This window comes from Oryzias latipes, chromosome 21, assembly GCF_053564925.1.
Source record: "Oryzias latipes strain Hd-rR chromosome 21, Olatipes_Hd-rR_3.1".
NCBI lineage: Eukaryota > Metazoa > Chordata > Actinopteri > Beloniformes > Adrianichthyidae > Oryzias > Oryzias latipes.
In genome coordinates, this window is record NC_136257.1 from 31,631,239 (window position 1) to 31,647,263 (window position 16,025).

General features: G+C 39.8%; 1 protein-coding gene across 2 annotated transcripts in view; it reads right to left on the minus strand.

Moving 5' to 3' along the window:
• Positions 1-16,025, minus strand: part of wnt6b (wingless-type MMTV integration site family, member 6b) — a 42,122-nt gene that overhangs the window by 17,144 nt on the left and 8,953 nt on the right. The window contains exons 1-2 of one of the 2 annotated variants that reach the window (XM_020713011.3): positions 4,614-4,762; positions 2,409-2,629 (exon numbers count right to left, since the gene is read on the minus strand). In XM_020713011.3, coding sequence (XP_020568670.1) covers positions 2,409-2,629; positions 4,614-4,639 — 247 coding nt within the window. In that variant the 5' untranslated portion in view covers positions 4,640-4,762. Of the gene's footprint in view, positions 1-2,408; positions 2,630-4,613; positions 4,763-16,025 lie in introns of those variants that run through there. The other variant, XM_004082048.5, reaches the window with a different exon arrangement.

The following is a 16,025-nucleotide window of genomic DNA, read 5'->3' on the forward strand; positions in this document are numbered from 1 at the left end:
ACAAGTTACAACTGCTAAAGATCAATTGGAAACAGCGTTTGTGAGGGAGCTCTTAAAATATTTCTTAAGTACAGATTGGTCATACATGAATACACATAATAAACCACTTTAAAACCGAAAGAAGTAGGAAATGCCATGCAAAGAACATGTAAATCAACATAAAACATGAGCCATGCGTGATTATTGTGCTGTTTAAATTCAATTCATTAGTGATTTGTGTGTTAATTACGTAATTTTAATGTGACATGTGTGCCATATACGCGATAATAAAAAGGTATAAATTGGTGGGACATGCATGAAAAGTCTGTCAGACATACGTGGAACCGTTACGGAAAGCCACAAGTTTGTGTATGCCTCTCGCAAAAATCACGCACAATTGCATAAGATATACGTGATAATTGTGTATAAAATACATTAAAAAAAAAGTTTCAACTGACCAAAAACGGCTCAAAACTGAATTGATGTAAAGACTCATCAGTTGAAACCCTTGAAGGACAACTGTGCAAACGACAAATGATATACTCAAGAAACACTTATAAACTACATATGCAATCCATGTATTATGACAGACCAATATTTCATACAGTGAAACTGCACAAAATGCCAGTGGTAACCGTGTGGCATGGACTTAACATACAGTAAGACAAAAAAGTACTTGGTCAGTGACCAATTGTGGGAGTTCTTGCACTTAAAATGATGCAAGTGGCCTATAACATATCATAGAAACTATGACAGACACAATGGGGGGACAGAATCCAGCATATCACATTTTCAGATCTGAAATAATTGGTAAATTCCTTTGTAAAAGAAGTATTTTGTCATCCACCACCAATCGAGGACTCTGGCTCTCAGACTCGAATCTTCTTTAAGAAGCTCTTCCATCCTCCACTCATTACCTGCATTAATGGAACCTGTTTGAATTGATCAAAAGACACCTGTCCACACCCTCAAACATTCAGACACCAGATTTCAAAGATCAAAGTGCTGTTAAAGGACACCAGGAACAAAATCCTAGACCAGCATCAGGCTGAATCTGAAGGCTGAATCTGCAGCTTGGTTTGAAGAAATTAACCGTGGGAGCAATTCCTAAAAAATGGAAGACACAGAGGACCACTGATCATTTCCCTCAATCTGGGGCTCTACATATATCTCACCACAGGGATCGCAAAATGATCACAAGAATGATCAACAAATCCCAGAACCACCTGCAGAGAGCTGGGACCAAAGTAACAACAGCTACTATCAGTGTTGAGGGACTCAAACCCTGCAGTGCTGGACGTGTCGCCCTGCTTAAACCAGCACATGTGCAGACTCTTTTGAAGTTTGCTGGAGACCAATGGGATGAGGAGAACGTCAGAGGAAACTCAACCTGTCCTATTTGACTTCACACTACCACTCCTCCAGATAACTTAAACATGAAATCCTGATTAGATTCAGACTTCTCCAAACTATATGATGAAAAGACTGGATTTTTGTTCAACTGCATCAAAACTACAGTTTCAAAAACCAATAGATTTAACCCTAAATGTCAAAAGCTGATCAGCCCCCTCACCTTCCCCCACAAACTCTTCTTCATTGTTTTCACATGTTTTTCTACAGACAGTGTCTTGGGAGGTTTGAAAGGTGGATTCAAACAATTGTTTGAACATTACTATTCAAAAACAAAAGAATTTCTTAGAAAAGAAGTTATTTCGGTTTGTGCCCAGCCGGTATTCTATGACAGTGTTTTTAAACCTTTTTTGAGCCACGGCACACTTTAACCTTGACAAAAATCCCGCGGCACACCAGCATCCAAAAAAAAAAAAAAAAAAAAGGAGAAACTCATAATATGTATTGATCTACAGCCCCTCCACAATCTCACATGCAGTTGGGTGATAATTATTGTGGCAGAAAAAGCTGGAAGTTGCAGCTGTTTTTTCTAAAAGATGTAATAAAAGTCAAATTAGAAGATTTAAAAACTGTCTGATGTGTGTTCATTGCGGTTTCAAGACGTCAAAGGACGACTCATTGTGTGCTGAGACGTTGTCTCTTTAACCCAATGCCTCATGGGAGATGTAGTGCAAACAGCCGCCGAACGCAGACAGACTCTCTTCTCCGAGCCTCATGGTTTTGTTCACTTGTTCCACGGTCTGACACCGGATTCTGTGGAAAGCTACACCGCTAAAGACGAGCTTTAGCTGGTCTTTTCGTTGGATGGGAAGGTGTGTCCAAACTTTTGGTCTGTACTGTATTTAGTATTGGGTCGCGACAGTCCAGTCTGAACACCATATGCCAAACACGCGTTCAAGATTGCCCATTTAGCAGGTTCTTGAACACGCATCACACGCCTGGTGTGTTTTTTTGCAGTTAAATTAATAAACAACGTGAAGCAAAGCTAACTAGGAATAGACATAGGTTTATAAACTCACCTTGCTGTAGTATTTTCCCAAAGTACTTGTTGTGACTCGTGCAGTTCCAGCGGCGGTATCTGAACTGATACTGGCACTCGCGGACCCCCAGCCGGGCTCCTCTGGCCACCTCATTGACGATTTCCGGCTGAGTCTGGCACAGCTCAGCCTGCTTCCCCACCAGACGTTTGGCCTTCCTGCAGATGCTGTTGGGATCCATGACCAGAGGACTGCCCACCGCCCTGCAACCATGTCCAAAGATGAAAGTTTGAACTCATGAGCTCTTCTAAACGTGCAGTTAGACACCACAAACCCTTTGCATATTGTTGGAAACAAATGCACCTCAGAATAAGTGAAGTGGAACGAACTCAGGAAGCAGCAGAGGCATCTGAAGTCAGATGAAGCAGAGTGGACGCTGTTGATAAGCCGCACTCAGAAGAATAGCTTGGCGCTCCCAGAGTTCAAAGCCTCAAAGTTGGACGGCTCTCAACACAAAGGACGTTTACCGTCTATCTTAAAGCTGCTTAAGTTGATTACGGTTGACCAGCTCTTCTGTCTGTCATCATGCAGCTCGTCTGTGAATGTTCTGGCACTTTAAAGTTTCACTGCTCAGCCACATGTTTCCCTGTGCTCAAACCGAGCCAGACTGAAGTTCTCTAAATAAAAAAAGCGTTTGTGTAACATTAGAAACGGGCAAAAGGTTTGCCATGTGGGGAGAAGTAAATCAGGGTTGCCTTGTGCTGTTTAAATATTTTTAACTTTTATATACATTTATCAGTTGATGAGCTGGGCTGTGGAGCTCATCCTATGACGGATGAGTGTATATAATAAAAATAAATAGTTTATTCAAACTCTTAATGGAAGAAAGAGAACTATCTCTAGGACTTTACTAAGATACCTAATCACTTACTTTTATTTAAAAGCCTCCATTAATCCATTTCATGTCACACTTAAGGGTGAATGAGGACCTGCCTCGTAGTTTCTCTGTCAGCCTTGTCCTTGTTCATCACACCCCCTGACATCGCTCAGCTGCCTCCAGAGTTTGTTTTAAGAAGCAAAGCAAATGCTCTCCACTGGCAGGGCGACTGAGTGCGACCTGCGTCTGTCAGCGAGTGCACTAACGCGGGATTCAAATCTGTTTTAATGTCAGCAAAGACATTAATGAGCAGGACATGCAAAACTTGGAAGCTGTGTTTCCTCTCCAACAAGCTGGGCTTTTGGGTCAAACTCGTGTTTGGTTCTTGGAGCCGTGAATGTGGAACATTCATCGGCTCTCAGGAAAGGCCACAAATGTCAGTAACACGACTTGGGGGGGGTCAGGCCTCTCCGGCTTCAGTTTATGTGACAGACTGGTCCAGCTGTGAAACATCTGGGTGATCGAAACAGAACCGGACCTCGTCGGAATCACTTTGACCTGACAGTTACAGTTGTAGTCCAAACTCAGAGCTGCCTCTTTCCAAGTCATACAGAAAAAGGAGCAGCACAGAAAAAAGCTTAAAACCGAAGGGTCAATGAAAGTGATTTGTAAAATATTTGGAAAAACTGAAAAATTCAGATCTTTTCCCAACCTTAAAAAGGCAAATATTGTTAATCCAAATAATAATTATGGGAGAACTTTCAAACCTGAAACTGCAGATTCTCGTTTATCGCATGAGTTACATTCCAGAAATAACACTACACTGAGATCTGCATAATAGTAAACTTTATACCTGTAAACTATATATTTTACAAGTATTATTGATATTTTAAGGCAGTAAAACTCCTCACTATACACTTTACATACTTTATCAGACAGACATGAACAGTCACACTTTTATCTCTTTTTTAAACTCTGAAAGTTCAAACCTTCGTAGAACAACAAAGATTTGTATGAGGAAAACCCTCAGAAATTCAACTATGATCTTACTTTTCTTTATATATGTCCATCATCAGAAAAATGCTACATGTTAAAAACACAATATTTATGGGAGTAATAAGCCTTTAGGCAGAATGTATCCTGTACACAACACATGAAGATAACATAAACATAAAATAATGCTCTGCAAAAAAGAAAAAAAAAACTCCTGTTTCATAGCATGGGATCACTGCAACCAGTAGGAAGAAGATTACTCCAGTCTATCGGCTCTGTCATGAGGAGATCCCCTGGAAACAGCATTTTGGTTGAAATCTTCTTGCACCTTTGGTGTAAAAAAAAAAAAAAAGAAAAACAAGTAAAAAACATCTAACCTGAGCTTTAGCTCCAGTGTTTTCATCCTTCTGGCTCCCGTAACTCTTTAACCGTTCCTCACCTAATTCCAGGGCATTTTCATGTCGGCATAGTCTTGTGCCGATATGCAACATTGCACAGCTGTGAAGCATTTATGCAATCAACGTAAATCAGCTGATTCGGTCGCGGAAAAGCGGCTTTGCACCGTTATGCAACATTCTATGTTAAATCAGTGCCAAGCCGATGTGGAAAGCTGCTTGTTTCCATGTCAGAATCAGGTGATTCATGTTGATTTCATAAACTTTCCCCATTATTAGAAGTCGCCGGCGACATCTCAGATGTTAAAGGATGAAACTGTAGTGCCTACAGAACAGTTGCCTGGAGCGTCTCATCCCACTTTGCCTGCCATCTTGGATGTTTTTTTGTTTCTCTGCTCAAACAAACCTGCCTCTAAAGGCTGTCATCATCCAACCTCCTGATAGTGCCCTTAATCAGGTGCATTTAAGCAGGATAATATGGAAGACATGAAGGTTTGTGAGCCCCGAGGACTGGAGTAAAAACAAAATTAAAACATGCTCTCTGCAAAAGAAAAAAAAAAACCTCTAAAAAATCATCTGTTTTACTCTAACAAGGACTGCTTTAACTAAAAAGTAATTGATGTTATCAGACTGTGTTATCAGACATTCCCACGCCTGTCTGCATGGTGGAGGGAGGCCCCCTGTCACTTTTCCTTTATGCTTATTGCATGTATGGATTTCAATTAAAAGAAACGATGCACTGCTTCCAACACAGGCGGATACTTAGAAGTACACTCTGTGTGTTTGTGTTGTTGCACCCCGGTCTTATATTCTGGAGAAGATTAAAGTCAACAAAATGAACAAAAAAGTACGTTTTAAGATTACCAATATTTAAAAGAAGATCAAATGCAAAAAAATGAGGTTAACCAGAAAATTAGTGGGCTGGACCAAACCAAAGTCTCTCTAAAGGGTTCGCTCAAGCGGTTACCAATGACCCTTAGGATTTACCCCTGTTTGGATCAGTTGTGTCTGAACCCTGCTGCCAGTGTTGGGTCTGAACTGTTTTTTTGAGATGGATGGATTTTGGACCAACAACCAATGTAGACCGGACCATACCGCTCAGTGGAAACTAGGCTTTAGTATCAAACTGCAACAAACAGAAAATCTGCAAAGGATTGAATCAGACAGCCAGCAATCATGTCCATCAACTGTAATAAAGACATGAATCTTTTGATGTATTAACAAAAAAAAGAACTGGCTCATTTGTGAGTTTAATAGGAACTCAATAAAGCAGCCAGCCTGGTTTTCCAGCTGCAGAGATGTAGTGCAAACTCTGGAAGGAGCCTGGTGTGACAGAGGGAGAAGCTCTGACAGTTGGAGGGCTTCAACGAGGGGAGGAAACATTCTTTCTGATCTCCTTTAGCAAAGAAAACACTGCAAAGTGGACCGGTGAAAGAGATAAAGAAACATTTTGTCTGACAGATGATTCTGGCATTAGGCATTCAGTTTGACAAGTGAACCCGCTGTCTCTCCGTGTACTTCTCTTCATGAGTCATTTAAGCCTAGATGAACCATATCTTAAGAAAATCCTTAATCCTTAAAACGTGCCTTTAGAAAACAATCTGACACAAATCCTCACTGACAGCAGAAGAACTGCTTTGATTTTTGTTACTTTATCCCCTCCAAAAACATTTTTTGAATGACCCTGTTACCAAAACTAAAACAGGCCTCCTCTCTGGTAAAACACATTTTTTACTTGTGGTGACCACAGTGACTCCATCTTTCCTGTAATGTGATGATGAAATTCCTGAGAAAATGAACATTTACTGTCGTCTCAGTCCGATAATTCAACACTTGTCTTGAACTGAAGCAAGCCATGGATGGTGTCTTGTGTCGAAGTTCTTTTCCCAGAGAGCTTTAAAGTCCCACTCTGATCATCTTTTTAGCTATTTTCAAGTGTTCCAAGTGCTCTTTAAACTGTGATTTTGCCGATTTTAGCTAAAATCAAAATACCTGTCATTTTCTAGGACATAGTTTCTGCAGAGCTGCAGGAATTTTTTCATCTGCTCCTGATTCACCACGATTTGATAGACCACTCGGTGAACCTACAAAGTGAAAATGTTCATGCACTTTTTTCTACGGGCATTCTCCTGGAAACAGGTTGTAGGAAACACTTTTACGACACACACTGTGCACTGATTGTGCGGTTAGTAAGGAGCCAGTATGTGCACCTCACTGGAGTTGCAACGATTTGCTTTCCCCATGATTCTGTTTACTGGTTGAACAAACGGTTTGGTTTTCAATCCAGAATTGTGGCAACCCTACAACTCACTAATGAGTACAGTGGGGTCTAATGGCACCACGTCATTAGTTTTACAAATGTTGCACGATAAGATGATCACATGTATGAACATGGTACGTTCCATTTTCATGATGTTCTTTCAGGTGGTCGTATGAGTCTTAAGGGAACTGCAAGACACACCTGCACTCCCCCTTAACCCTTGTGCTATCTTAGATGACCCCATCCTTCCATTGACGTATTCTCCCTACCATGACAAAGGTGGATAAAGGTAGAAAGATTTCATGAAGAAAAAAGGTTCAGAGCACTGTCTAGTGGGTCTAGATGACCCAACTCCAAATGGTAAAGTGCCTAGGATAGCACAAGGGTTACGATGCAGCCGCACTTCTCTATGACCCTCCATGGACCTGGACAACCCAAAAACCTGCAGGACCTGTACAGGTCATCCCCCCCGTACGTGCATGTGAATTGACACGGTGACATTGGACCTGCTTGTGTCTTAAATCTGCGCTACAGGTTTTTGTTTTCAATAGTCACACTCATTTTGGGAGGAGGCAGAAGAGTTCAACAGGATATTGGAAAAGTTCAAAACTTGTTTTCAAGCAGATACCTTTAGTAGCAGTTTCAAAAGAATCCGAATCATATCAGCCAACAAATGTATTTATCTCAGTAAACATCGCCACCCCTAAACAAAGTTTACTGAATATTTCATAAATGATATAGAGGCGGATCGGCTGACTGCATAAACAAGTCATGGTTGGAAGGCTGGGATTGCTGGGAGGGGGGGAACTCAGGTGGAAAAGTACATTGCAGAAGATAAAACCAAAAATGGGGGGAATTAATTGGATGATGGGATCAACGTTGTGAAAGTGCCAAGCATTCTTGCCCTTGTTTGGAGAAAAAAATATGAAGTGTTCATCCCTATAAGGTGGATGAATTAAGACTCAGCAGAGAACAAAGTTGGGGAAAAAAAGCACAAACTGTGTCTCTGAAATCTCCTTTTTTCCAATCAGAGTCACGCCGGCTTAAAGGTGCACTCTACAAAACATTTAGGGTAAGAAACAAAATGTTTTGTTTTCTTGTGACATTTATTTTGCCCAACTCTTGAGCAGAGGCGTTTAATGACCGCATGTGGGTGTGAAGACAAAAAGAGCAGCTTAGTTTAAATGGCTGCGTGCTGTGATGAAACGGCTACTCCCCACAGGATTTGTGAGGGTTTTTTTTCTGTGTGCATACTGATGTAACCACAGCGAAACAATCCGTAAATTACATTTAATTCTCTGATTTATTGTTTTGTTCTGGCTGCAATCTGTTGTACAATCTGTCTGCAATATGAGTGCTGAATGCAGCGTTGTACTATAGCTTCATCCAAACATTTTGCTGTAGCAGATTTCGCAGAAAAGCTGCAGTTTTGTCTGTTTGCTGATCTGTAATATTCACCTATTTGTTAGCAAGTGATGAAACCCTTATAAAAATAAAAATATACTACTACTACTACCGGTATATACTACCACTACTATATGCTACTAGAAATAATATTGTTTGTTTTGTTGTCTTTTGAGGGTCCCCTTAAAAACGAGATGGCACATCTCAAGGGGCTTATACTCCAAACAAATAAATGTGAAATGTGAAAAAAAAAAAATTAAAAATTTGGATTTACATTTTCTAGTAACACAAGTGAAGAACATAGTGGATCATTATTTACAAGGTAATCTATTTCAATTTATAAATCAAGATCAATAAATCCTACTCTCTAATATATTGTTTTTGAATGGGTGATTTATGTTTTTACTATAACTGAATGTATGAAACTGAAAGGAATTTATTCATCCTGAGAACTGTGATAGCAGAGATTTTGGTCTGTAGTTGGTAAAAAAAAATATATTTGTTTCCACTTTTGTAGAGTGAAAATCCTTTTGCAATTTTCATACTCTCAGGGAAGACTCCTGGTGCAAATTGAAGAAAATATATTGGACAATATGGTTTTGGAGCCAATAATTCAACAACACGGGCAATAATGCAGCTAAGAGAAGAAATAGCCACTGCAATCGAAGAAAAAAATCAAATCTACTTAGCGTTTTTGAAAATGAAAGAAAGCGCTTGACACCTTTGACCATAAAATTATTTCAGGTAAACTTAGCTAGTATGGTATTAGAGGATTGGCACTTCAATGCTTTTCTAATTACTTGACAAAGAGGCAGCAGAACATAAAAAATGTTGATAGGAAGTCTGGTTCATGCAACAGGACGTGTTGGGTACCTCAAAGATCAGTCTTGTGTTCGAAACTATTTATTCTTTACATAAATGATATTGCAGCACATCCAAATTTTGAAAATGTATATTATTTGCAGATGATATAACCTTTTTTTATGACAGAACAAATCTAGAGCATGTAGGTAAAGCGATACCAACAGAGTTAGTAAAGATTAAAGAAGGGTTTTGATATGAAAAAAATATCTTTAAACTGTGAAAAATCCTATTTTATGCTTTTCAAAACTAGAAATAGACACACGAACATTTCTGTAAAAATAGGTGATAAAAAAGCTAAGTTTCTGGGTGTAAAAAGTGATGAAAATTCTTCCTGAAAACCTCACATTAGTCATATAAAAACAAAATTAGCCAAAGGAACTGCCATTTTCCACAAGCTGAAATGGTCCCAAAGCCATAATGCATTACTTTACAGTACAACTCTCCAATTGTTCCACACCATGAAGTAAATATAGAGACCCATCAATTCAAACATTTGAAAATACAAAAATGTTGTGATCTAGTTCATTTCAGCATTTGGAACACAAAATATGGTTACCCCGCAATTTACAGGTAAAATTCAATAAATTCAATTGACTAAAAAGGACATGGAATATAACAAAATAACAACATTTAGCTTTGTAGATCTTAAAGACCATGCGGGCAATGCAGCAATGTGCATCTTAGCTGCACGTAAATATGTTGGAATAACATCAGCCTTTATTTTGTCTGGACACGACTGGAAACATGAATTCACATGATTGTTAACACGGTTTCTCAGGACTGTGGACCGGCGTTTCTGCATTCAAAAACCGTCTCCGCCACATCATTCACAAAGCTGCTCCGGGACATGGTTCTCCTGAGTTCTGCCGCTCGCTCACGCAGCGCAGCCGGACAGACTGCGGTCCGAAGCCTCCTCTGGAGCGGACACCGTGACAAAGCACCCTCCCCTGCTCGCAAACCCTAAGCTATGAGTCCGGCTGCTCTGCTCAGAGACACGGTTCGCTCGTGCGGAGCAGCCGGCCAGTCCCGTTCGTGGTCCAAAGCCTCCTCTGAAAGCGCCACATCGTAAAGCCAGAGCAGTAGTGACCCACGATCAGAATAAATTGATCTGATCAACAATCGGCATAACCCACCTATCTCGATCTGAAGGAGTTTTTTATCCAGATGAGTCTGATCGGGGCAGAGCATTACAAACGGCGTTTTTATTCTGATCAGACGTTCATTCCGATTACTTTAGTCCAGGTAAACGCAGCTAACGACAGACTCAGAGGAGAATGAAGGTAATGTGCTGCACTGCTGCTGATCAAAATAAAGAAAAAAAAACGTTTTTTTGTCTTCTTTTGTACTTTTTAAAATATTTCGCACACCAAACAACACTAAAAAACTGTCTGAAGTGAGAAAATTAAAACGAACAAATATCAGTGAACTGTAGGAAGGTTGTAAAGAAGAAAGACTCCTCCATAATCATGTAACAAGTCTCCTTCTGGATGATCCAGCAGTTTCTGACTGAGGGTACTTAGTATCACCCACATGCTTTCTTTGTTGTTACATCAATAAAGGCTCTAAAAAAAATGTGCGTGTCTGAGACTGTTTTTATCTGAGGCTGAAATTCACAACAGTAAGATCATTAAAAATCAAACAATGACTGTTTGCATGTAATGGAAAGATTCAAATGCCTTTGCTGGCCAACTGGGGTTCTCTCTGTCATGGCAGCAGCCTGCAGGGCATCCCAGCAGCGCCCCCTCATTCTGGACTTCCTTCTGCAGTTATGACGTTTGCAAAAGACGAAGACAAAACTTCAGATTCACTTTCAAGTTTGAGGGTTGCACAGCGATCGCATCATCTCGTGCAAAAACCCGCTCTGTCCTGATTCGGATCAGCTCATGAAGGATGTTTTGGTCGCTGACAGTATCAGAGACTTTGAGATAAAAGCGCTTTGTTTGAGTGGTTGCCGGTGGCGATAAGGGACCGAACAATAGAGGAACACCATAAAAGATAAAACAAGACAAAGAGCCAAAAGCACTCAAATGAGAAATGCTGATAGAGAGATTCTCTACAGCTGATAATAAAGGTTATGCAGTCAAGATCAAAAGATTTGGTTGAGTTTAGAATTTTTAAAGACCCACGCCGATTAAAATGGTGTTTTTGATTATTTTAACATGTTTTTGAGGCATTTTTCTGATGACGGAGGACATAGTTGTAGAAAAGTCAGCTTTGATTCGCGTTTTTGAGTTCTTTTTTATTCAGATCTTTGTGAATCAGGACCAGTCAAAAATTGTTGTCTGAAGAAATATCTTTTTTGTGATGTAAAAAAATACGGTGGGGGAGCCACAGCGTCTTTGTTTTGCTCCTCTGAGCTGGTATCTGGCTCAGAGCTGTGGGGCTGGATGGCTCTGATATTGCTCGTCACCTTTGTTGCATCGCAAATGTCCGCTTGGGGTTGTGAGAGGCTCTAAACCAGCAGGAGAGAGCGCACCTAGAAAATTAGAGAAATGTAGAAAACAGTTTATTAAACTGATAAAGTTTGGTTTTCTCAACATGATATCTGAACAGAATTCTGAGATTGAAGGGCCCAGAAGGTCAGAAAGAGGCTCTGGGTTTTATGAAAGATCCCGTGGCTACACTAGAGGACCCTTCTTTCTTCTTTTCGCTCCACCAATGAATGAATGAATTTTATCCCTCTTTAATCCCTGAAGTATTCTGGAGATGAAGAAAGTCACGACAAGCTCTCCTCTTAGACGCCAGACTGCAAATTGCAAAGAGCGACTGGGAGAGTCTAAAAATGGAAAAGCCTGCTGGGGGTTCAGGATGAGACAAGCAAAGCATGAGAGCAGAACCGAAAAACAGAAATGTTGTGACAAAGAAATTATGGAGTTGTGCTGAAAATGAAAATATTTGAAATCTTTAATCCTGGGGGACTTTGAAAGACGAGGAGATATTCCGCGTTTGGCCAAAACCTGCTGGCTCTGACTGTGCCGTCTGGCTAACAGTCAGACATGTTTGATCATGCTGCTGACGCTGATGTGAGGCAGGTCTGCTAATTCTGGAAAAGAACAGAAAAAATTTTCACTGCTCACAATTTTCTGACTGAGTCTGACTGACAGCGAGGCAGTGAGAGGAAAGCAGCTTCATTTGTTCTGCTTTAACAACAGCAGTACATGCAAGAGGCCCAGACTCCAGAGGACACACATCTGATTCACTCTGCAGATGCTTTCAGACTAAAATACATGTTTGGGGACTGCACTGAGGTGAGGACATCCCTTCCACGATCAGGAGGGTTCCTTTATGAGGTAGAAATTCAGTGCATCGATATGAACAGAGGTGTGACATCACAGTGATGCCCACAACAACAAAAGTTAAATATTAAAACTTTATCTGTCAATTTGGGTTTTTTTAAGGTTTGAAGATTTTTTATTAGCTATATTGGATCATTAACTGAGTCTCCCCTGGCGTTCCAAACAGGACCTGCTGGTTCCAAGAAGCCAAAATTCTAAAGATGTCTATAGAGAAATAAACAGTTTTTACTAGTCATTCTATTGCTCAGAATAACCATTCATGCTTGGATAACATTTTTAAAATACCCTCTTGATAATCCTATTTTTTTAAATATATGTTTTCCTTAATCCAAGTTTTAAACGGACCAATCAGCTGTTGTCAATATTAGATCATTGACAGTTATAAGAAGAGAAATCCAAAGACTGATGAGGACACATGAGTTCACTGAGTTTAAACTGCAGGGTGACAGAGAGACGTTCTCCTGCTGATGCTGTTTGTGCAGTTCAAGCTCAATGTTGGATGCACTTTGATCATCTTTTAACCTTCTTTCAAAGCGTTCCAGTGGTCTTTTAATTACCATAGAGTCGTTTTTAGCCCAAATAAAAACGTGTAATTTTCTAGGATATTGGTAAATGGTAAATGGCGTATACTTGTATAGCGCTTTTCTACCTACAAGGAAAAAGCGCTTTTACAGTCACCGACCCATTCACCCAGTCACACACACATTCACACACTGGTGGCCGATATTGAACAGGTGTGTCTTGCAGTTCCCTCGAGACCTGTGCAGCCAACTTAGGAGTAAGGTGCTTGGAGTAAGTGTATCCTTAAGTCTTTGTAAGGATAATGGACGTTGCAAACACTTTAGACGTACAAATGATGCTGACTTATGGTGTCCTAATACCACATTCTAGTCATTTGCCAGTACCCCAGTGAAGTTTGAGTACTGGCCCCTTACTGACTGCACATTAATGCAACATGCACAGGGTGGCCCACAGGACGCCTGTAGGATGTTTACACAAACTTATATGTCTGTCTATCTATCCATCCATCCGTCTATCTACAAGCAACTGTCCTCATTTCAGTGAGGCCCAACTGTGTGCCCCGTACAGGTTTGCCCCTATTTCTCCATTAGAACCACCTGCAGGGGCAGTTGTGCAGGGGCATAAAGTAACCCCTCATCAAACAGGCTAATTATCGCAATGACGATCAATTTTCAATTTTTTCGGCAAAAGGCCTTTTAACAATCCCACAATCTAGATTGAAGACCAGGGGAGAAGGAGCCTTCGCTATAAGAGCCCCAACACTCTGGAACGGGCTCCCTGAAGAGATCAGGCTCGCTGAGTCCCTACCAGTATTTAATTCTCTTTAAAAATCCCACCTCTTTAGGCATGCTTTTAATGATTTTACTGGTTTTAAACATTTGATTTGATTGATTTTATTGATTTCACTGATTGTATCGATTTTATTGATTCTAACCGCTATCACTGTTTTGTGTGTGTGCTGGGTTTTATTTCTACATACTGTAAACTGTTTTCAAACCTGATTTTGTCTCAAATTAATTGTACAGCACTTTGTAATCTGGATTTCGAAAAGTGCTATGTAAATAAAGTTTATTATTATTATTATTATTATTATTATTTATTTAGCGCATCTTGGGCGGATAACCTCAACTTTGGGTTCCAGAAATGGAGGTATGTTTCAGGGTATGTCAAATTGCCATAGCAACTCATGCTCTGAACATAACCTGGTCCGGAGCAGGTTTAGTTGAAGGTTAGTTTGTTTTCAGAGAGGTGAAGCAGCATGGCGTGTCCATTTGAAGATGATTTAGTGGATGAAGAAGCTCAGATAATACTTTTTCCACCGTGAGAGGGTGATAAGACCACATATGGATGTTGGAAAAAGAAACTTTTTACTTTGATCTAACTTAATTATTTGCTTCAGTTAAGATAAATCATATTTTTAGTTAAGTCAACATAAAAATAACACGTAGTTATCAGACAGTTATTTGACTTTCATTCAATTTAATCCAATTAAGTAGGTGTAACTTTGGTGCTGCTGTTAGATCGGCAGTGCAACGGATTGTGGGATACTATTCCTTTTGCCTGTCTGGACGGATTTGGGTTTAACCCTTGTGCTATCCTATGACCCCACCCTTAAATTGAATAAATTAAATTGACGTGTTCTCCCTACCATGACAAAGGTGGATAAAGGTGGAGAGGATTTCATGTAATCCGTGGAAACCAGTGAAGATCACAAATCATTGAAGAAAAAAGGTTCAGTGCGCTGTCTAGTGGGTCTAGATGACCCAACTCCCAATGTTAAAGTGCCTAGGATAGCACAAGGGTTATGTGTTGGTTTTTGACCAAATATGTTTAGATGTTTAGCTGTTTTACTGTGTATTGTCTAGTTATTTATCCAGTTATGTTTAATTCTTTCTGCACCATGAGTGAGAGGGTGGGAGAGGATGATGAGTTTATTTCACACCACTAGTGCAAAGTACAGCAATGTTAAAATCCGAGAAATGACAAAAGACATGTTGTTTCAAGTTACGAATTTATTTTGTTTAATTCATTTTATAGTTATGAAAATGAGAATAGTAGTTCAAGAATTACAATAAATTAAGATGGAAAAACATTTAATTGAATTCGAGTAATATGATCGTTAGCTAGATAAATATGTAAATTTGAGTTGTAAAAAAATATTGAGTTGGGTAGACGTAATGAATTAAGTTGAAAAAAAATGTAACTCAATTACTTGTTACCAATTGAATTAATTAATTTAAGTAGGATAAGTTTATACATTTGCGTCACAATGAAGATAGAAATGAGATAGAAATTCGTGCTTAACTTTGTCCATTATTTATCTTCAAGCAGAAACTCTTTCTTTTGCTGATGATGCAGCATATTACTTTTTTGATGGGCGTATAATCTCCATACGCCGTCATTAAAATCTCTGACTCTGTTTCACCAAAGTATAGCGCTCTCTTTTTTTCTCCACGCGTTTCCACGGTGACTCCAGAAATCGGCGATCCATTGAGAATGTCTTTATGTACTTGCTGTGCACGTACATTAACCCAGGGTTACCAAGTCGAGCGTAATTACGCTAACTCATATCCGGTCTTTTGGAACCGACATACCCAGAGTAAGCAAATTCAGGCGGATTTCAGCCAGAGTTCAGGGTTAAAGTCAGTGTAGTTTAAACATGCTTCCTGGAATACCCCCCTGATGTTAACCAAGAAACAAAAACAAGATTCAATTAAACAAAAAACTGAACTGCCAGGATTTCCCAGAATGTTTGGAAAAATGTGAAACTTTTCTGTATCATATTGGAAGCCAAAAAAAAAAAAAAAATGTTGTCCCTTTTCAAAAACAACAACATCATAGCTGGTTTGTGTCCCACAGACGGACATTCCTTCCTTTCCAACCATGTTTGATTTTGTTTTACAAATATAAAAAAACTACACTTTGTAGAACATTTATGTGAATGTGCACTCATTCCCCCACAATCAGTGTGTGAATAGCTAGTGCCTCTATCGCCCCCAAATGAGAGCTTCACTGTAACAGATCTTATCTTGTCAGAGCAGGACGAGA